Consider the following 24,891-nt stretch of genomic DNA (forward strand, 5'->3'; position numbering starts at 1 on the left):
TTCCAGGGGAGAAAGGAAGTATATATTAGAACATGAGATTCAAGAGTTGTTGAAGGATGTGATGGGACCCGAATAAATATTACAATTTTTTTTTTATAATAAAACAATTATTTTTTTATCATTTTCCTTAATAGAATTTCGAGAATAATTAAAATTCGATATTAATATATGGAATAAAACTTTTAAAATATTTAACATCATAGTATTTTTTTATTTATGTGAACATGTGTAGAATAATAGATGATTACTTTTTATTTTTATTTACAAACCCCCCCCCCCTTTTTTCGTCTTTGTAAAACAACTTTTTTTTGTGTTCAAAGGTTTTTATTTAATGTGTTGTAAATATTTTTATTTATTAATCATAATTAATATAATTTTTTTTTGTGTGAGTCATGATATTTTTTTTTTGAGTTTTGTTTTTAATATTTTTTTTAAAAGTTTCGCGAACTCATCGTGACCATTATTATAAATATTTTCAATATTTATTATAAAAAAAAAATAATAATCAGATATAAAAACCTGAAAAAGGTTAAAAAATTGTCATTATTATAATTATATATTTTTTAGAAAAATTTCCTTTGAAACAAGAAAATAAAGATGTTATATTGTAAAATCATTTGTTTTGAAAAGGTAAAAAAAAAATAAAGACTTTGTATTTTAAAATAATAAGAACTACCAAGTTGAAAGTTTCTAGCCATTAGAACTTTGAAAATTATTACTTAAAAAGTAAACTTTATTCCATTTATTATTATCAATAAAACTTATGATTGAAACTAAAAACTGTTTAAATTGTTATATATTTGAATAACGGTAAATTGCAAATGGTTTCGTTTAAGTTTTAATTTTTTCAATATCAAGGTTTAATGCATCCTAAAAAAGAATTTCTAGGTAATAGTATTATGAATAGGATCATTTGATGACACACAAATCGTTTAGTGATTTGGAGTCAAAAATGTACACAAAATTGGAATAAAAAATAATTATTTTATAGTAACCCTCAATCGAGCCCACGTTAATATTTGGACAATTTGTGTAATTAGGTCCAGGCTTGTAAATAACAAAGTCATTATATATATTTTTTTAAACTATTATCGGGTTGGGGTTATATATTTTTTATATTACATTATATTACTTATTAAATTTTTCTTTGGATTATAATATAATATAAATAAATCGTTGTTTAGTAAATTTCTATATCGACGGTCTAGAATTGGAGTGCTCCAATTACGCAAATGTTTAAAATGAGAAAATCAACATCAAAATTTAAAATAAAATATAAGAAAAAAAAGTTATTGATAAAATTTTGACAATAACTTTAGCAAAAAATTAATATTTTTTAATCTATTAATTAATAAATCTCATAATATCCCCGGTCATTGATAAACATGAATGATGGGCAAAACCTGGACAAAACTTGATTGGGTACTTCGGTAATGCGTGAGGGGATAGATCGTCCTGTTAGAAAACGCGAGACTTCATCGGTAAAAGTATTACAATTGTGGTGGAATAAATCGTATTCGTCTCCTCTGTGTAATTAAATTTTTGTTTTAAAAAAAAACGCCGATTAAAACTGGCGTTTTATTTATGAATGGCCAGCCATTTGTTTTATATATGGGAGTTAATTTATAGCATAATATAAAGTTAATGGAATTATGAACAAAGGAAGGATAAATGCCGATGTAAAGAACTAGTATTAGGATACATCTCTCACCCTTTAAGGTTAGGAGTACTCTATGTTCTGAGTGGAGACAGCTGTTTTATTGATATACGATGTTAATTATTAAAATAGGAGATTTATTATATATTCCCCCCCCCCTCCTCCCATTAGAAAATTCTTCAATATAATATCGATGGATGATATTAAATATTTCCCACATTATTTTTTATATGTTTAAAAAAAATATAAATTTAATTCTAAAATGTAAGAGAATCTAAATTAGGGAGTCTAACTCAGACTTTTAGGCAATTTTTTTTAATCTGCTCACGAATGAGTTAGGGTTATAATATTAACTATGGCATTGCTTTAATGAGAAGTTCAAAAAGATATAAATTTTAAAAAAAAACAATAATTGATTGAAGTGATTGCGCTCACTTCTTTTCTTTCATTCTTAGGCCCCGACCCGATTATCATTTTTTTTAGCCTGATTGAATATTACAATTAGTGATCTGCATCGGGCCTCATTTTTCAAACCCGGCAAGAAATCCGTTCGGACCGAGCCGGGTTCGGGCTGGGCTTACTTTTGCAGATCTCAAATTACAATTGTAGAATGAACTTTAAAAGCGAGAGAAAAGCGCCTTTTACTTATCAAGATAAAACGAGCTGAATATTCTTAAATTCAAAAATGCATAACATCTAAAAATAAGAGAATAAAATCTCATATTTTTGGAATTTGAGATTTCCTCAAAAATAGAATCGAGGGGTGAGTTCGGAAGGTTTCTAATTACTCTTCTTTAATACTTTTTCCCTAAATTTTCTTGCCCTTTTCTTTTTCTTTTTAGATTATTTTTCAAATTTCGGATCATTTGAAATAATTTCGGCTTTCGTTTTAGCTAATTGTTTCGAAAAAAAATTGAAAAATATTAGGCAGTGAATGAACGAATTATTGAACACTGCATCATTGCATTTCGTGTCAAGCGAAGCAATAAAATTGAACTCTTCGGTGTTTTAAATTTCTATAAAAATTCGTAAGGCTCTTCATAAATGTTTCATATAATTATATTTTTTTTAAGGTAAGAAAATCGACATTTTCACCCTTTTTTTGCTACTTAAAAAAAAACAAAAAAATTAGTTACCAATTAAAATCTTAAAGATCTTACAAATAGCAAAAAAATTTTAAAGCCCGACCCGGGAATGAATTTCATTTTTATAAGGCCCGGTTTCCGCGCGATTTAAAATGTTTTTCAAAATAAATAACTATCCGGTTAGAGCCGGATAAAATGACCGGGTTTTGTAGGCCTCTAATTCGAATATTAAATTTTATTATTTATAACTAAGTCAAATGATTATTAAATAATTAGGAAGGGGAGGGAGTGGGAACAGAAAAAACGAATTTACTGTTATATGGTAATCTTAATGTCCAGTTGAATATTTATAAAAATGAAAAATTTTTTAAAAAGACTTTGAGCTTACAATATTTTCCCTACATAAATAAACCTACTTTATTCGATCAATATTTTGGATGATTTATATAAGAATTTTACGATTTCTCGGATATGTGATAAGGATGTGATTTTATAATTTTAAGTTAACACATTTTTTAAACATTTAAAACACAAAAATTTAATTTATCTTTTTTTATTATAACATATAAATTTCAAAAACTATCATATAACAAAAAAACATAACAATACATACAAAAAAATTATAATATATCAATATCCTACAGATATGTCTTTCAAATATAATTTATTTACATTTTATCGTTATAAATCATTTTTAACTTTTTACCTTTAAATTGATTTGTACTTTTACATTTAAATCGATTTTAACTTTTACATAAAATATTTCATTATCACCTCGATCGATTTTATTTAAATTATTTCCACAATATAACATTTCCTTCTCTTTTAGTATCCCCCTTCATCGTACCCATCATTCGTATCGTATATTGAGGTAATCCCTAAGTTCTTTATTTATTCCAAGTCCATGTACCTTTTCGTTCTAACATCAAATTTAACTAAAAAAATTATATTTTATTTTATATAGTTTATTTATAATCAATGAATTTCTTCGGTCTCAAATTGTATTGTCGACTTGGCTCTTGAATACTTATTTGATTTCGATCTCGTATCTGGCTTTGAACTTGAACTTGTTCTTTCTTTTTATCTTGATTTTGCTCCTGACCTCTTCCCCCTCTAAATACTCGTTCACTCGTCGTATAATCATTACTTGTCGATCTTATTTTTATTTGATCCAAATGTCTTCTTATTATATTATGTCCAGTATCTATTTTGTATGATAAATTTCCATCTTTATGTATTACTAGTCCTTTATCCCACATGTTTTCCTTGAACGTTTTATACCAAATTTTATCTCCTACGTTGATATTTCTCGTTACTGTTATTTTGCGATTTAATACGTTATCTTTTTCCTCCATAGGTAAATCCCATTTTGTCCTTATACTTCTTGAAAACATTAATTTGCTTGGTATCATATTTGTCGTCGCATTTGGAGTATTTCGATAATTAAACAAAAAATTTTCTAAAGCTATGTCGGCGTTAACTTTTGTGTTATTCTCCATATTTCTCTTCAAGCTCATTTTCATTGATTTAATCATACATTCGCATTGACCATTGGATTGTTGATGATGTGGAGCAGTCAAAATATGTTTTATTCCATGATCCTCACAAAATTTTTTAAATAGGTGACTAGTGAAATTGGTGCCATTATCCGTCACGATGTTATACGGTATTCCAAATAGACTTATTATTCTCATCAGTTCTTTCACAGTAGATTCTGTTGTAATATTTTTCATTCTCTTTATTATTGGAAATTTGCTATACGCATCCACAAATACCATGTAATCATTATCTCTGAACTGTGCAAAGTCAATATGTACTCGTTCAAAAATTTTAGTCGCGATTCTCCATGGATTTTGTATATTGTGTGGATTGTCTGCCCATTTGTTACATTCTTCACACTCTTTTACCTCTTGAACTACATCTGCATTTATACCAGGCCACCATAAATAATCTTTCGCCAATAATTTTATCTTGCCTGCGCCTAAATGTCCTTTGTGTAAATCTTTTAACATCTCATTTCTCATTTTCCTCGGTATTATGATTCGGTTTTCTTTAAAAAGGCAATTCTTTACCAAACTCAACTCCATTTCCATATTCTTGTATGTTTTGTTTTTTATGTCTTCACCATGTTTGATGTTATTTATTACTTCCATTAATTCATCCTCATCGTTTGTTTCTTTCACTATTCTTTGAAAGTTAATTGGTATGTCCCATAAATCACTAGTAATCTCATTATTTTCTATATTTTGTATACCCTCTTCAGTATTTCTTTGTGGTAATCTTGATAAACAGTCTGGTATTGTATTGCGATTACCAGCTCTGTGAACTATCGTGAAATCGTAAGCTCCCATAGCCAAATTCCACTTTTGCAATCTCATCGATATTGACGTGTTATCTTTTAATCCTTTTGTAAATATGTAAACGAGTGGCTTGTGGTCGGTTATAATGACGAATTTGGAGCCTATGAGGTACTCCTGAAACTTCTTCACTGCATATACTATTGCTAAAGCCTCTCTCTCGATATTTGTATAGTTAATTTCTGCTTTCAATAAAGTTCTCGATGCGTATGCTATAGGCATCTCCTTGCCATTTCCTTCTATATGAAATAATACAGCACCTAAACCTTTTTTTGAAGCATCCGTCGCGATACCTATCGGCAAATCTGGATTGCAATAATTTAACGATGGTGGTGTACTAATTAGATTCTTCAAATCATCATAACATCTTTGATGTACGTCATTCCACAAAAAATTTTCTTTATTTACTATCTTGTATAATGGATCCGCTAAATCCGCAAAATTACATAAAAATTTTTGGTAATAACTAGCCATGCCCAAAAACGTTGCTAGTTCTTCTTTAGTTGTTGGTACTAGCATGTCCGTAATGGCCTTTATCTTTTTTCCATTCGGATGAATCCCCTTATCATCAATGTCGTGTCCTAGAAATCGTATTTCTTTCTTGAAAAATATACTCTTCGTAAAATTAGGTATTAGTCCATATTTTGAGATTCTGTCAAAAACCAATTTTATGTTTTTCATGTGTTTTTCGTCATCATCACCAGTAATTAATAAGTCATAAATGTAGAAAATAACGTCTTTTAAATCACCAAAAATTTTATCCATAGTCTGCTGAAAGATAGCTGATGATGTCTTTAAACCAAAAGGAAGTCTGGTGAATCTGAAGTAGCCTCTATGCGTGGATATGGTGAGAAGATTTCTTGATTCTTTATGAATTGGTATTTGAAGGAAAGCATTCTTAAAATCTATTTTTGTAAACTTCTTGCCTTTTGACAGCTTTGATATAAGGTCATTGATTCTTGGAATTGGGTATTTGAAGTCTACCAGTGCAGGATTGATTGTGCTCTTGAAGTCTAAGCAAAGCCTCAATGTACCATCGCTCTTATAAACAGGTGTGAGCAAACTCGCCCAACGTACGTTGTCCACTGGCTCGATTATCTTGTCATCGATCCACTTCTGCAACTCCTTTGTTAACAAATCATGTCGTTTATATGGCACTCGTCTTGGCGGTATTATTTTGGTATAGCGTCCTGTTTAAGATAAAGTTTAACATAACTGCGATTTATAGGCTTTTTGTCAACTTTGGTTTTACATTCGTTTATCATCTTTTGTATTGCATCAACATAATTTTCTTCGACATGGTTTACAAATTGATCTAATATGTTGCCAAACACTTTTAACCATGTCCTACCCAACAGCGGTATTTTATTGCTCTGCACTACGTGTATGTTCAAGGTCTCTGTCTTGTTCCCATATTTTGCCTTGATGTCAACGGTGCCCAACACCTTTATAATTCTCCCATCGTAGCCCGTAGGTTTTGTTTCTGATTTCTTTAATGTTTTAATACCAATTTTTCTTGCAACACTTATTGGTAGTATTGTGAATCTTGACCCCATGTCTATCTGTAATTCAATTGGCACATCATTAAGGTGCATCGTGATTTTATATGCGTCATACGCTTTGTTATTATCATCATCAAGATTATTTATATCCACATTAAAAAGACTATATTCTTCTTTTTCAATTTTATCACAATTTACATCCTTTATTTCCTTTATTTCTTCTATATTGACCGTATTTACTTTATTTGAGTATCACCGTTGATTATTGTCATTATTTCGGTATCTGTTATTATTATACGTAGTTTTGGTTGCAATTCTGATTGTAGTTACGATTATAACTTTGATCGTAATTCTGATTATATCTTGGTCTGTATCTTGAATCATTATTATTTCTATCATTGTATCTGTCATAATTACGCCTATCGTTATAATTATCATTATTGAATCTCGATCTTGGCGCTCTGTCATTATATTAATATCTATGATTAAAGTTATTTTGATACCGCAGATTGAAATTGTTACGATAACGTGAATCATAATTGTTTCCTTGAAACTGCCAATTATCGCATCTAGGTGTCCACTGCCGTTTAAACCCATTATCATTTGAAGTACATGCCAATCTATTGTTACCATCGTATTTCACCAGTTGATTATTCGAACTTATCCTCTTGACTTCGACCTCATCTATCGCTTTCACCATGGTTCCTGCTTCAATTTTTATATTAACAATTTTACTTAAAATATTGTCACACGCTTCTTTCTCTTCTATATCTGCTGCTGCCTTTAGTATCATATCTATATTTATATTTTCCATTTTAGAAATTCTCTGCCTGATTTTCTTACTTATCGATGAAAGCCTTATTTTTTCTATTGCTCTCTCAAAGTCTTTATACTTACATTTAGTATTTAAACCACATACTCGAGTTACCCAGGCCTGAAATTTTTCACCTGGATTTTGCACCGCCGCCGCAAAATCAACCTTGTAACTGTTCATAGATTTTTCAGGGTGTAGAAGTTTAAACTTCTCAATTAAATTTGTAAGATTAGAAAACTCGGACGATGTACAGATTACCTCTAGATTTAAGTACTCGTCTTCTGGTAATCTGTTTGTGAAAATACTCGCTTTTTCCGCTTCCGTCCATTGGCTAATCGAATCTTTTTAAAAAAAACTCAACGTTCCCTGTAAACGCCGGTACGTCAACTATATAATTTTTTGTATTTACTAACGGTTTCATAATGTATATTATTTATAATGATCGTTTATTTCACATCTTATTTATATCATATATCACACGGGAAAAAAAATATATTTATATACGTATATAAAATTGAATAATACAAGCTAATAAATTTATCTGGTAGCGTTGGTCAAATGATTCAATCTCTTCGATAGCATTGAGCATTAATAAAGAAACTATCCCCATAGGAGTCAGTGAACTCTTGTCCTTGTATGGCCGAAAACGCAGTTTGCATCTCATCTGCATTATCGTAATAGAAGAAATGGACCAATCTTGTTTCGTGTATAAACGGAATGGATTTGTGCGTCGAAGTATTGCGATGTTGCCTGATTTCAAAGCGTGATGGACATCTTATAATCATGATGTATCGAAATCGCTCTGTTATATTGTAACTATAAACTGAGACTATTATAAGAATTGTAAACGTCGGAATACGTTGCCACCATATAAGAATTTTACGATTTCTCGGATATGTGATAAGGATGAGATTTTATAATTTTAAGTTAAATCCATTCCGTTTATACACGAAACAAGATTGGTCCATTTCTTCTATTACGATAATGCAGATGACATGCAAACTGCGTTTTCGGCCATACAAGGACAATAGTTCACTGACTCCTATGGGGATAGTTTCTTTATTAATGCTCAATGCTATCGAAGAGATTGAATCATTTGACCAACTCGAGTGATTTTATTTAAATTATTTCCACAATATAACAATTTACTAGAAATTTCCATTCATACCAGATCTGGACCAAGCCCAGTCGAACCGGTCTGGGATAGCCTGTTAGTGTCTAGGCCCGTAATGAAATATCAGAACTTAGCGAAAATTTTGTCCGGTCCACAATACTGACTTAAAATGTCACATTATCTTTCTCAAATAATATAATTGTTAAAGGGCTAAAATTTATTTAAATTGAAAGAGGTGGGCTATGAGATGTTTGATTTGAAATGCCCAACAATTTTCAACTAAATGATACAATTCAAAAAAGAATTTTTAAGCCTAGCCCAACCCGGCCCGGATATTTAAGCCCGGTCCGAAATTCTAAAATCCGACTTTTTTTAGGAGCCCGGGCCTGCATGTCACTTGGGATATGTTTAAATTGATTGATAAACATTTTGAAACCGGAGCCAGAATTTGATAGCTTAGGAACCGTGTCAAAATTAATTTTGAGACCGTAATCATTACCGGATCTCTTTTTTTAAAAGTTCGGTTTTAAACTCTCGTTAATTTTAATTAATCAAAATATTAAGATGTCCGTTCAGTTTATACTTATAATTTTGTGTCTTCAAAGCGGCCAAGTATTCGCGAAATAAATGTTTGTCAACTTCAGTTATACCTAGGTTAATGATTTCGTCGGGTGGTCCGATAGATGAAAGTCCCTTAAAAATTCGTAAAAAAACAAAATATAATTTCAAATTCTAATAATATAATAAATCGGGAGATATACACGCGAAAGCCCTCAAGGAAAATATTTTTTTTAGGGTTGGGGAAATCGCGCGAAATTTTTCACGGGCCGGACTGGCCGGGGCCAATTCGGTCCGGGATGATATCGAATTAATAAACCAAGGTTTGGGAGGGTTATGGGGTGTTATCGCATTTAGATAAAATTTTGGCGTTGATGTTTTACCAACGTAAGAAAACGCGTCCACACCAAAAAAAAAAGAAAAGGATTGATGCGGCACGACGATAAAAATTTATGCTAAAAATAAGGGAATAATTCGAAACCTTTAAAAAATGAACGACTGGTCAAACTCCGTTGCCTTCAAAACAAAAAAATATATTATATGATCTTATAATTTTGAAGTTTATAAACAATTATAATCATTTGATACTAGACTAGCGTTGTTAAATTGCTTCCATTCGAGCCAATTTTTTAAAAACGGCTAACTCAATATTTTAGCACACAAAAAAAATATTGCTAATGGATGCTCAAACTCTTTGCGTTATCTAAGAGCCAAATCTTAAGGCTTGCATAATATATTTTTTCCGGATAAAATTTTGAGTTAGCCGTTGTTAAGAAAAAATGGGCTCAAAACGAGACGTTTAAGCAATACTAATTTATACAAAGGGAGCCAGCCCGTTTAAAAATTGTATAAAAAGATATTGCAAAAATTAAGAGATGTAATCGTGTGTCAAACGCGGGAAACAGTATCAAAATTATCTTGTTTTTTTTTGCGAGTTTTTAAGAGAAGCTTCTCACCCTCCGCTTTTACCGTGCCAAATTTTTCCGGATTTTTCTAAGCTAAATCCAGAATTAAACCACACAGGATTCGGGGATAGGGTTCGCGATTTTTAAATAATACGTATACTAAATGGATAACGAAAATAATTGTCTGTTCAGTCAAGTTATCCAAAAAAAAATACTTCAAAGGGGCCTTTCGATTAAACCATGATAAAAATGAGCGTACAAAATTATTTTTAGATAAAATTTCGGAGGGACTCGTAGTAAAAAAAAATTCTTTCAAAACTCCATAGGTCATTATAACGATGCTAACGCAGCCAAAGATATTATGCAAGCTTAGAGATTTTGCTCATAGATGGCCGAATGGTTTGGACATCTATTAACGAAATCTCGAAATTTGCGTAATTTTTTGGGGGGCTAAAACGAGCAGTTTAACAAAGGTCGAACAGGGCGGAACCTAAAGTTAACATACATAGCCTATAATTAAATCATTTTAAAGTTTAATCATCAGGGGAGGTTTAATCGCCATTAGTTTCTTTCTTTCTTTCTCTTTCTTTTTTTTAAATAATTTTTAAGCGGCGTCAAGAATAAAAATATTATAATTTTTATAAGTAAGTTTTTCTAATAAATGAAATTTGTTATTGATTGAATTTTGGAAAAAAGAAAAATAAATATATATGTATTATCGTTCTATTCCACAAGAAAAGTAAAACCGTTTCCAAATCTTAGAAGAAAATGTCGATTTTACAAAATAAGTGTCAATTTACTTAACAAAAAATAAGTGTCAATTTACTTTAAAAAAAACAGATTTCAAGTTTCCAGATTTTGAAACCCGTTCAATAAATTATTTACGCGGTTTTGTGTTCTTTATATAATATATCCGGTTTCACTTTGTCCCTTCCTTTTCTACCCCCATTCTTTTAAAAAATATATATTATAAATTTAGTTCCGATTCCACTTTGCCCCTCCCTGCCTTGCCCCGAAATAAGAATGGAAATATAATTTTGATTTTATACTATTTTTAAAATTTAGTTTTAAGGAAGTAAAGATCGTATAACAAACTAATTCTAACTAATAAATAATTATTTTTTTTGTATATGTAAAATATAAACAAAAATCAATTTTGAAAAGCGTATAATTTTTTGAAATAATGAAGAATAGTTTTAAGTTTTACCTAAAAGTCAAAAACTGATATTATTTTAGTAGGCAATCAAAAGAAGGCCTGATATTTGGCTCATAGATGACACAAAGGTTTGGACATCTAGTAGCGAAATCTCAAGACATAGCCAATATTTTTCCGGCTAAATTATGGATGGAGTTAGCCGTTTAGCAACACTAATTTTGGGGAGTAAAAAATAAAATCAAAATTATTTTTCTTTTCTTTCCTTACCTTTCCTTTCAATTTTTAATCACTAACAAAAAAATTTAAATATTTTACTTTTCCTTTTGGATTTTAGAGAATAAAAATGGAATTTTCTCCGCCGAAAGATTTTTAAAAAATTGTCAAATTTTTTTTTTGAATGAATCTTCTAAAAAAAAATAAATATTTATTATAGGATAATTATATTGTTTAATTTCATTTTATTTTAATACATCTGTTTGGTTGGTATTTAGATTAAAAAAATATACAATAATTTGATAAAAAATATGTAAAAATAAATCAAATAAATAAGTGATTTTCTTTTCTCGATAAATATTTTTTATTTTTTTAATGAAGAATGAAATAGAATAAAATTATATTTTTGAGAAAATAGTAATTGCTAATAAAAATCAATTTCCGAATCGAATATTATTAGGTTAGAATTTTCAATTTTTTTACTAAATAAGATATATAATATAACACAAAGAAAACATACACAACACACACAACTGTCTTTGCGATAAGAATGAATCTTAATTCTTTAAAAAAAATGAAAGTATTTATAAATATTGATTGGAATTTAATCATCGATTTTGATTTCCCACTAAAATAAAATACGAATTTAATAAAATGGGAAGATCCACGAGGTAAATTAAATATTAAGAGGAGTGACGTAATATAATCCTCAAATTACTACAGTGAGGAAGTGATACACCACCATAAGATGATATATATACGCCTATGTCATTTTGATGCACTCTCCTCCTTGTTTACCTTTTATTAGGGTTGGAGACAAAGCACATGAGTACAACCTGTATATGTTATTACAATCTCAAGGTAAACAAAGAGGAGAGTACATCAAAGTCTACTAAAACAGCTGTCTCCATTCTTAGAAGAACTAAAAGTACCCCTAATCCTAAAGGGTGGGTAAGCCTCCTTATTTTTTTTTTTTTAAAAAAAAGGAATTTCCTAGTGGAATCCATTATAAAAAATAAACGTGTCAAATTCAAATTACGAATACTGACAACTGAGAAATCATACTGAGACCCGATCAAGATTTTAGCCAAAAAGGTCTCCAAAACCTTTCTATAATATATGAGCAAAATCTCCAAGCTTAAGTAATTTTGGCTAAAATTTTAGTTATTAAGTGATTTAAGAGATGAACGCAGATAAATTAAGCTAAATAATTTTTAAAATATAAATTCTATTTTAGCCATCTTCCGCTATTTAATTACAGTGGTGTTTAAATGGCTGGATTTGAATCGATTTTTTAAAAAAACGGCTAACTCAAATATTTTATATGGGAAAAAAATATTACGCAATGCTCATAGATGGATGGGCACAAAGGTTTTTGAACATCTATTAGGGAAAATCTCGACGTTTTAAGCAATTTTTTTTTCTGGCTAAAAATTCATTTCGGCTCAAATCGACCCGTTTCAATAACATTATTAAAATATGCTTAGATTAAATGATATTTTTTTTATTTAATTCGAAAAACTTGTATAATCATTTTTATATTTATTAAATAATATGGTTATCATTTTTATTAGGTATACTATAAACATTCATCTTATTATGCAATATAATTAGAATCTAACCCATATGAAATATTTCCCGGGGAAATTATCAAACTCCCCCCACCCTATTGTATTCTACAAATATCATATTTTTCAGGAATTTTAATCATATTTTACTAAAAATATCTTTTTTTTTCCTCGTGGTATTAAATTCATAATTATATTTTGTATTTTGTGTATGTAAAACGATTATTCTCACTCATATTCTAGTTTCTAGAACAATAAACGATCTCGTGTAATGTTCACCCGAAGGAAATATTTCTAATTTATTTGGTGGTTAATCAAAAGTTTGATATGGATTAAATAGAATTAATTCCTTTTTTATCATAACAAACTTATTTTTTAGTATAGAATATATCAAGCTGAATCAATTAATCCCCCCCCCCTCCAAAAAAAATACAAAGCAAACAAAACAATTTAATGAAATATATTGGCAGTGTGTCATCTGCAAAGTAAATTAATTATTGAATTTGATAAGAGTCTTGGTTTTGAATGGTCAATTCTTTTAACTCAATATGCGTATTGGAAGAAATTATTTCAATCTCTTAAAACCTTAATAAAAATTTGTTAAACAGGTGAATATTGAAAGGATTTTAAAAATACAGTAACCAAATTAGAATTTGACCCTCATCATTAGTGACGGGTGGACAAATATAAGGTGGGAATGCATTATAAATTTTATGATAGCAACCAAATATTCTATAAATCAATTGAAACAGGGACCAATATACTTGCGAAGGAATATATGTCAAACGAATTTACTAAATTGAAGAAAAGTATGAGTATTTGTAAAAAAATAAATATCAAACTATTGCATACACTGAGGTGTGTAGCTCACTGACTTAATTTGCTTTAAAAGAACATGGCAAATAAAATATTTTGCCAATTCAAATTTTTTTAGAAAGCCCAAAAGTACATTCTTTTATCAACATATAAGGAAACAACAACTCAGATTGAAGTTGTCTAGGCCAACTCGTTTGGACAGAAATAGTATAGATGATAAATAGCCTGTTAATATAGCAATACTTGATATTTTTATTTTGCAGATAGATAGAGATAAAAGACTAACTCTTTTTGATAATGAAGGTTTATTAAAACATCTTCCATAGCTATAATTTTATAATTTAAAAAAAAAGAAGCTATTTGTAACACAAATAGACAGCGGAAGCGGAAAAATGACACGCTTCCTCGGACATTTATTCATATCAGAGAAATATTTAGCAATTCTAAAGCAATATCAAATCTCTCGCAGAAGGGGATTCGAAAAATTTAATGATAAAAACATCGGGGGCTATTTTTTGGTTGCTGGGTGTACATCTCATATGTTTGATCCGAGAATATTGCGGGTTTCAATTTGAAAGACATTTATCGGTGACATCGACTACAGTGTAGCACCGGAAAAAAAGTGGTCTTCTTTTTGAAATATTCATAAATCTAGAAATAGGATTTACAGGAAACTGGTTATTATATGAGCAAATCTCCAGTTTATAGAAGGGAGAGGGGGGGGCAATTGATTGATTCTAGATGTTCGAGCTATAATCTTGAGTTTTTTCATCATCCTCAAACAAAGGTAACGAACAAAATAATTTGAAATTATACCACATATGTTTACATAATATGTTAATAGTCTATGTTTTTAAGAAAACATGAAGAAGAAGAAAATTCATAATTGACCTGTAAAGTATTAAGAAATTTTCCGTTGTTTTCCTAATTTCCCCTGATTATAGCTTGGCGGGAAAATTTACATCCCTAAATATAATATGCCAAAGTTTATAATATGCAGGCTAAAACGGCGATATTAGTCATAATTTATGTGATATGCTTACTACTTGCAACAATAAATATATACTTTATATATTTGTATGTATCACCTTGCAGATAAAATATAATTGGAATATTTTCGATGTTCATATTTTTAAATAAATTTTTAGAATTTTATAAAATAGTTAATAATTAAAATATTATTTAAGTTTAAAAAAAAAATTGATAATGGTATTTTACAAATATTTAAAAAATCATTATTAATTTTTCCATGATTATTGGAAATAAAAGTTTGTAATAGTTGAATTATTTGGAACAAATTGTTTGTTGGGAAAATTAGAGTTTGTATTTATAATAGTCAGATATTTGTAATAAAAATTCTTTTTTTAAAAAATTTTTGCAGGTTATTTTTGTTATTAAATTTAAAAGGTATATTTGTATTTATATTTTAAATACTTTTTTAAACAAAATCATTTCATATTATGATCTATCAAAATATTTATAACCTTTTATTAGCTTTTAAAAGTAATAAATTTTCTAAATTAGAATCTAACAAACATCCACGCCTCTCCCCTAAGGCCTGTTTTGTAATACTAAATAGGCACTCCACAGGAGCACTAGAGGGAAGCGGGGTATTGTTTATTATAAAGATATTTTTTAATTCAAGGAATTATCAAAAATAGTAATTTTGGTATTTTAAAAAATAATAGTCCAATAAAAACCAATATAACTAAACATTTAATGATGGATAAAAATTTAAGTTATATAAAATTTCATTTTTATTGAATTTTAATTAATAAATGTGGAGGAGCGCCGTTCCTTAACAACTCTGCGTTAAACCATTATAAATATCTGAACCATAACCGATATCATTATTTTTTGAAGGAGTAAAAAGAACCTTTATAAAAAACGGTTAAACCGTTTTCAGTTTCTATATTTTAGAAATGAAAATAATTTTATTATCCAGAATTATATAAGCTCTTATAGTAGTACTGGGGGTTCCTGCAACACAAGTTTCTGTAGAAGGGGCTTTTTCGGGGCAAAAATTTGCGTTATCGCCACAACGAACAAAAAGGAATCCATTTATATTTTTTAAAAAAAATTACTTATAATTATAAGTTTAAATAACATACTTAATATGAGTTATTTTGAATCTTATATATTTTTTTTTATATAGTAATGAACCTTTATAAACCTTAATAATTAGCTGACCCGAACTGAACCTTTATAAATTTCTTCTTAAGAACCGTAATGAAAACGTAACCATTATAATTTTTTACATACTGAATCGTAATCAAACTGAACCGTTATAAATAACGGTTCAATTCCCTGTTTTATATTTTAGAAGAAGATATAAAAAAATATCCGCAAGATGGAGTTTTATAGATTATTAATTATTTTTTTTTGCATTTTACCAAAAAAAAAACAATATATTTTAAATTTTTTATAAATTAAGCACTAATTTTTTTGAAATTTTTTTTCTAACAATTAGTTATGAAATGACACTTTAATTTGCAGATATCAAATATGGATATTATCTTTCTCGCTATGTTAAATCATTAGCAATATAGATCTTCGATTATAAATTTTTTCTCATAGTATATGATTAATTTTATCATGTTAAAATTAGCTAAATATATATATTAAATCGTTACTTTTTTTAAAAAAAATGTAGCGCACTACGATACTTCTATCAACTTTTAAAAGTAAAGTAAACAAAAAAAAATTAGCACCAGTTGCTTTAAGTTATTAGTGTTTCGAAGCTATTTATTTATATTGTTTTAACTATGAAAGGAAATATATTATTTTTTGAATAAAACAATATTTTTAAAGCTGTATATTAGTTGCCAATATTTTTTTAAATTTGTTGTGACTTTGCCATATTAATTTTGGGACAGGATTTAGTTTGGGAAAGATGTCGCCCAAATATTTTAGACTTTTTTTAGGAAAAACTAGAATACGATTTGCAGTCCTGAAGAATCATTTTTTTGATTACCAGAATCAACCCGGAGTGCGATGGTAAAAGATCTTTGAAAAAAACCTAGGTTCAGTCCGACTGAAGCCTATATGATTTTGGAGGCAGAATAATAAGATTCATTTTATTTGGTGAAACTGTTGGAATATTTTTATGATTATTTAAGTTGTAATTGTGTATTTATACATTATATAATATATACAGTCAAAACCGTTTAATCGCAATTCGATTAAAAATACATTAAAAATCAGTTTATGTTTTTTATAAAAAATATTTATCATCTATAAATATATTAAGCATATAAACCCATCAAACTTTGTAATAAATACAATTTTTAGTTAATGTAACAACTGTATATTTAAATTTGAATAAATTTTAAAAACGAATAAAAAAATATAAATTGTAAAAATTTATCTAGTATGTTTAAAACATACGAATTTGATTTTTTCCACGTAAATAATAAAGAATTTTTAAATACTAGGATTATTCGAGATTCAAACAAATAATTTTTATAAATAACTACCTTTGATTAAATTTCCTATATTATGATACAATAAAGATATTCAATTAATTTTTTTTAATCTTTATTAATTTATTTTAAAATATCTGGTGGCCAATTAACATAAATATTAAAAAGCAGGCCATGCCTGAAAATTTAAATTTATTAATTTTATTAAAAATTATTTTACAGCACTATATAATAAAGATAAATTTTTTGCTACTTATAAAAAATATTTTGTGATAAGAATTATCAAAGACTTGATGGTTAATTGTTTTTATGATATTCTCTAGTTTACTTAGTGAATCCTGTTCTCTTGGGTTATCATGTGCCTATTAGATTAAATTATCAGATCTCTAAATTCCCTTCATCGTCTCAGAGCGTTTATTACCTTCTACAAAATAAACTAATCCTTAAACTAATGAATTTAATTTTTATAAATGTATTAACAGGCCATGCTGGAATGAAAGTTTATTAATGCTTTGTTAACATAACATTTTATATGAACTTATTTTTTTATTCATGCATCACAATTATTTTAAAATAATGTAAGATCTAATAAAAATATTTTGTGATAAGCGTTTGGCTAAACTCTGGACTCAATAATTCTTTTTCTAATTTATTCCATAGCTTTTAATGAATCCTGAATCCCTTAGATGATCATGAGCATATTCAAGAAAAGAATAATAACCATTATAAATGATCAGATATCTCTAGATTCCCTTCGTCATTCTCAGAGCTTTCAAACCTTCTATAAAAAATAAGATTTATTAAAATCTTTGAAGTAACTAAACCTTCCAACTCTAATCTTATTTGATTATAAATATTCAGATCATTCAATATTCCATGACAGCTAGCATCATCATCGTGTAACGCATATTCTACAAATACGGGTTTAAATTCATCTTCTTTGTTGTCAGTTAGTGCTATATCATCCTCCGATTCCCAATCATATGTCAAAAACTTATCAAAGAAATTAACTTCAATAAAGCATTTTATGATTGTGGTACTTGTCATCTCGCCCCATGCAAATTTTATAAGATAGAGGGTAGCATAAAGTGTAAATCTTTTATAAAAAGAGGTGGTATCATTTTCTTCCATCAATGTTATCATCTTTCTCATGATACCCTTTCTCTAATAACATTTAAAGGACCTAATTGCACCCAAGTCCAAAGGTTGAATTAGGGTTGTTATATTTGCTGGTAAAAAAAAATTAATTTTATATTATTAAATGTTATTTATGTAACATAATTAGCGTTAAGCTATAAATGCCATGTTTGCACAATTTACAGATTGGAAGCTAATAAAGCAAGTATATGCTACAAATTTCTAAGGAATAAACCCCCTGCAACTAAAAGGGTTAGAATGAGTGGTTACCCAAAGACAGAAGCAGCTTTATTGGTTTGGTTTGCCCAAGTGCGAAGTAAAAATTGCAGTCTAAATGGGTCAGTGATGTTAGAAAAAGCTATGTTTTTTAGCCAAGCATTCAATGAAGGTAATTATATCTTTATGTTTTATATAAATTATAGGCATTCCTACTAGCAGCTGGTTGCAGAGATTTAGGAAAAGACAGAATATAAATTTTCATAATGTTTGCAATGAAAAAGGGAGTGCAGATATTATTAATGCAAATTAATGGATCAAAAATTACACTCCCATCTCTGATTAAAGATAATCAAATGAGTAATATTTACAAATGTGGTAAGACAGGACTATACTACCGAGCAATATTAAATGGCACAATGGAATTTAGTGGAACTCAACCACCGGGATTCAAACCAGACAAGGAAAAGGTCTCAGTTCTATTTATCATAAATGGGGATGGATCTGATAAAAAGTTATATGTTGTAGAGAAATTTAAAAACCCTAGGCGCTTTAAAAATAAAAAATTACCAGTGAAATACAACTCCAATAAAAGCAGCTGAATGACAACCTCAACTTTTGAAGATATCCTAAGAGAATGGGATTCCTTATTAATGAAGAAAATTTTATTATTTTGTGAGAATTCATCTTGTCACGAAGCAAAAATAACATTTAATAATATAAAATTATTTTTTTTACCGGCAAATACAACATCCCTAATTCAACCTTTAAACATAGGTGCAATTAGATCCTTTAAATGTCAATATAGAAAGGGTATCATGAGAAAGATGATAACATTGATGGAAGGAAATGACACCACCTCTTTTTATAAAAGATTTACACTTTATGATAGCCTCTATCTTATAAAATTAACATGGGGTGAGGTGACAGGTACCACAATCATAAAATGCTTTATTTAAAGCTAATTTTTTTGATAAGTCTATGGCATATGATTGGGAATCGGAGGATGATATGGCACTAACTGACAAAGAAGAAGATGAATTTGATCCCATATTTGTAGAATATGCGTTACACGATGATGATGCTAGCTGTCATGGAATATTGAATGATCAGGACATTTGTAATCAAATAAGATTAGAATTGGAAGGTTTAATTACTTCAACAAAAATTTTAATTAATCTAATCTTTTATAGAAGGTTATGAAAGCTCTGAGAATGACGAAGGGAATCTAGAGATAACTGATCATTTAATAAAAAAATCAGAATCTTAATAGTTTTTATACTTTTCTTGAATATGCTCATGATCATCTAAGGGACCAGGATTCACTAAGAAAGCTAGAAAATATAGTAGAAAATTATTTATTGCAGAGTCTAGCAGAACTCTTATCACAAAATATTTTTTATTAAATCTTACATTATTTTATAAAAATTTTGATGCATGTATAATAAAATATTATGTTAACAAAACATTAATAAACTTTCATTCCAGGATGGCCTGTTAATACGTTTACATTTATAATATTAGAATACATTAATTTATTTTAAAAGGATTAGTTTATTTTAGAAGGTAACGAAAGCTCTAAAATGGTTAAGGTAATCTAGAGATCTGATAATTTAATCTAAAAAAATCAAGCGATTTATGGATATTATACCTTTTTTTTAAATAGGCACAGGATAATCCAAGGGAACAGGATTCACAGAGAAAGCTAGAGATTAACCATCAAGTCTTTGCTAACTTTTATCACAAAATATTTTTTATAAGTAGCAAAAAAAATATCTTTATTATATAATCATATGTACAGTAAAATAATTTCTAACAAAACACTTTAATTTCTTAAATTTTCAGGCCTGGCCTGCTTTTTCATATTTATGTTAATTGGCCACTAGATATTTTAAAAAAATTAATGAAGGTTAAAGAGAATAAATTGATTATTCTATAATATATGAAAATTTAAACAAAGGTAGTTATTTATAAAAATATTGTTTGAACTTGAATAATCCTAGCATTTAGAAATTCTTGTTTATTTACGTGGGAAAAATCAAATTCATATGTTTAAACATACTAGATAAATTTTTTAAAATTTATGTTTTTTTATTCATTTTAAAACTTATTCAAATTAAATATATAGTTGTTACATTAATTAAAAAATTTATTTATTACAAAGTTTGATGGGTTTATATGCTTAAAATATATATAGATGAAATTTTTTATAAAAAACACAAACTCATTTTTAATTTTTAATTGGATAATTGGGAAATTTTTGAATATTTTGGTCCCAAGCTTTTTCGCAATTAAACGGTTTTGACTGTATTGATTTTTTCAGTGGATTATTAGTGATTGTAAGAGGTCGTTTTTTTTAAATCCATTTTGTTCCTAATAAAATATTTAAAGGTTCTTATTAAATATTATTAAGAACAAACAATTTTTTTTATAAACAAAAATTTGAATAATATCGCGCTATCTTCAGGCAAAGAATAATCCCATGTTTACTGTATAGATTTATGATTGATGTTTTTCTGAATTAGCTAGCTATATCTAATTTACATTTTTTTTCAATTGGGATTAAAGGATAATTAAAATAAAAACTATTCATCTATAATATATTTTCTTGAAAATATTATCATTGGATTTGTAAAAAAATTTTAATATTCGTCCAACTATAACAGAAAGTATAGCGATGGATGTAGGATTAGATCTAAAGATTCTTTTAAAAATTAAAGTATTACAGCCTATAACTGTCCAATTAATCGATATTTCAATGAGAGATTCTCTTATAGATGTAGTCTGGATTTTGTTTGGGGAGGGGTACAATATTCTTGGGGTTTTACCCATAAATATTAAGGTATTTAAGTTCGCATATTGCAGGCCTTTGGGTATGTTAAAGATTTTTTAAAAAATGATTCTTGTTTATCACTTTTTATAAAATAATATTTTAATGATATATTGTATAAAAAAATTTTGTATAACAAATTTTGTAATAATTATGTGGCAAAATTATCTAAAAATTTTAGAATTAGTCATTATTATTATTTTTAAAATTATTAGCTTTTACTTATTTATCTCTCGATGCTTGTCCTATATAGCGATATATTATATACTTTTTTGGGGGAATATGTGCGTGGGAGTGTGAGATAGAATATATATATTTTTTAAAAATCCAAACCAGTTGACAGCCCTTTTTTAAAGTTCGGTTCAGATTCGTGTGACAATTCTTTTAACGGTCGATTCCGTAAATAATAACGGTTAATATCTGTTCGGTTTACTCGGTTTGAATTGTTACACTATTTAATTTTTTCGAAATAACCCATATTACTCCGGTTATGAGTGGTATGAACAAAAAATCGTCCTAGTTTGGTCCATGCACCCAATATATCGAAAAAAACAATTTTAAATTTTCTGAAACTCAACAAAAAGTGGTAATTATAATTCTAGATAAATAGAGATTTATTAATGCTATATATGTACCAATAAACATTGATGTAAAGAAGGGTTTATTTTTAAAATTATTAGCGTTGGTCTAGACCTGCAGGTTTCTAATAATTAAATTTATTGTTACCCTCTTTTAAATATTGTACTAATTGATTAATAGTTGAAAACATGCAAAATACACCTTTTCCACCCAAAGCCTAGAGGAAATTTTATTTAGGTGCCTGCTACCTAGTACTTTATAAATACCATTAGGAAAATTATCTCAAATTAAAAAATGGTAATAAACATAGGAATGGCTAAGAATTTGTTATGGGGGGGGGGGGGGGCAGTAGGTAATGAAGACGATATCGTCATTTGAATAATTGGATTGGAATAAGGAGGTCATTTGGAGTGGTTAATTATTTTTTTGTTATGATAAAAAGTAGTACAAAAAAGTGCCGCCTCCTTGAGACAACCCAATTATGTATGGGTACCAGCCCTGCTTTCATTCTTGATTCGCAGAAATTAAAATGTTTTTATATAAACATATTATATATTCTAAAACGTTCAAGACTACCCTACTGTGTTGTACATAAATAACCATATCAAAATACAGTATATATATATGTTATAAAATATGTTAATATTAACTCTATAATTATAGGAGAAAGAAAATAGTAGAAATAGTAATTATTCGTTAAAATGCAATAGATTTGAATTGGATTTCCATTTTTTCTTTTAATTTTGGAGTAGAGGGTAATGTATATGGAGGTGTAGTAGTCTCTTAGGCCCACCTATTGCAGTGTTTTGGCATGGTTACATTGAAAAAAAATTGATTTATTCACTTTTTTCAAAAAAATGATTAAATTGCATTTTTTCCTAATAATTTTAAATTATAATCATAATTTGAAGAGAAAAAAATATTAACTTGATATACTTTTTTTTCTTTTAAATTATTATTTATAATAGTAATATATTGGTTTGGAGGCTTAACTTAAGAAAACAATCAAAATTACAAGGGGGGGGGGGCAAATATTCCCAAGCTTCTTTCCTTGGAAATGCCCTTGGCAATAACCATAAATTTAATGATCTATTTATTATTAAAATATGATAGAAATACTTCATAGACCTTTCTTTTCAAATTAATTTTATATAATTGAAATTGTGTGATATTTAATTTGGAGAAAACAAGAATAGAGTATAAAATATATATGAATATGAATAATTTTTGACAATCAAATCATAACTGCTTTGTGTTAAATTTAAGAAGTATCATCTAAACACAATTGACTTTTAAAATTAGCCTTTTTTTGGAGAGGGTTAAATATTTAAAAAAATGAGCTTATTTGATTAAAATATTTATTTTATTTTTTTTAAAAAAAGGCCATTCTATGAACTTTCTTATAAAAAAGGCAAAGATATATACAATACACTATGTGAAAAATTGTAAATAATATATCTATAAATTCTAATGAACATTCTAATTTTAGAATATTATATGCAAATTATAAATCTTCCTAATATTTTTTATCATTATACATATATTTTATATTAAATAAAGTAAAAATAATAATTTAAATTTTTTATTTATAAAAACAAAGATCTATTAGAATATGTTGGTAGGGGATGTTAAAAAATAATTTATATACTAAGAGTTAAAAATTTCTTAGAATGCTTATGTATATATTCAAGATTATATTCTAGAATTCTAATTAAGAAATAAATTTAATATTATAATTATATAATTCAATATCAATTATTTATAAAATATTAAATTATATTACCGGATTACATATTTGTATGCCACCTTTACCATAAAAATACTCATGGCCATATACAACTATTGAAGTATGCCATACTCCATCAATTGCAGTCCCTTTATTTTTATTTTGTATACAATATTTCTTAGAGATTTATAAGAATAAGATAAATTGAATTGATGATAAATCTAGCATAATTCTTAATATATTTTGTTATATTTATTCAGCTTAAAAACTAGAATATATTTGTATATTAAATTAACATTTAATAATATATAATAAATAAATTTGGATATAAATAATTTTGTATATAAGTGATTAAGACCATTTATAATAAAATCAATAATTAATATAAAATTAAATCCTAAAATAATAAATAACATATTTATGTAAATTTAGCTTTCACAAATTATATAAAAAATATTTAAAAACCTTAAATTATTAAAATATTTTAAAAAAACAATTCAATTTAATAACCTTTTTGTTTTTGATTTATAAATATAAAAAATGTTATAAGATAAAACCTAGTAAAAGGCTAGACATCGACTGAGCAACACCTTTGGTTAATTCATAAACATAAAGTTTCACTTCAAATCCCATGAGTTAAAAAAAAATTAAAAACCCATGTTAGATATGTGTACACCATCAATTCTCGAAATTCCATTGGTACTTAACAAGCTCTCAATGTCAATCATCGCCAAACTTAAGTAAAGTCATTTTGATTTTTTTTCCTAAATATAGATTTAAATAAAACGGAGTATCTATATAATATTTCAGATTAGGTTAATTTTAGATTCATTTAAAATTAACTATTACCTTAATCCATATATTTATACAAGATTTTTCTAGTGGATAAAAATGCACAATTTTTCAAATTATATTGATTAATTCTCAAATAGGATATTCTAAAAAAAATAAGCCAAAAAAATCCTAAATAGAAAATCTAGCCTGGTGCATATCTGTACCGTTAACCATTAATAGTTTTAAAAAAAGATAAAATCTATGTATAATTCTATAAGATCTAAAAACAACAGATATCTTTATATTTTTTGTAACTTATAATAAAAACGAGTAAATTTTTATATTACAAAAATCCTTGAAACATTTAATATGAAGTGCCATTTGACATGTTTGACACATATATCTTGAGGGCGTATGTCAATATCAGCATCTACGTCTTTTTCTAACTATAATTTAAGATAA

General features: G+C 27.6%; 1 protein-coding gene across 1 annotated transcript in view; it reads right to left on the reverse strand.

The window, feature by feature from the left end:
- Positions 1 to 24,288, reverse strand: part of LOC135930576 (uncharacterized) — a 34,667-nt gene extending 10,379 nt beyond the window's left edge. The window contains exons 1-4 of the mRNA XM_065467435.1: positions 24,213 to 24,288; positions 23,713 to 23,804; positions 9,113 to 9,222; positions 1,404 to 1,526 (exon numbers count right to left, since the gene is read on the reverse strand). Of these exons, the coding sequence (XP_065323507.1) occupies positions 1,404 to 1,526; positions 9,113 to 9,222; positions 23,713 to 23,804; positions 24,213 to 24,288 (401 nt within the window). The remainder of the gene's footprint in view (positions 1 to 1,403; positions 1,527 to 9,112; positions 9,223 to 23,712; positions 23,805 to 24,212) is intronic.
- Between the last annotated feature and the right edge of the window lie 603 nt (positions 24,289 to 24,891).

The sequence above is a fragment of the Gordionus sp. m RMFG-2023 genome, chromosome 1 (genome assembly GCF_954871325.1).
Source record: "Gordionus sp. m RMFG-2023 chromosome 1, tfGorSpeb1-WG-v2, whole genome shotgun sequence".
Taxonomy (NCBI): domain Eukaryota; kingdom Metazoa; phylum Nematomorpha; class Gordioida; order Chordodea; family Parachordodidae; genus Gordionus; species Gordionus sp. m RMFG-2023.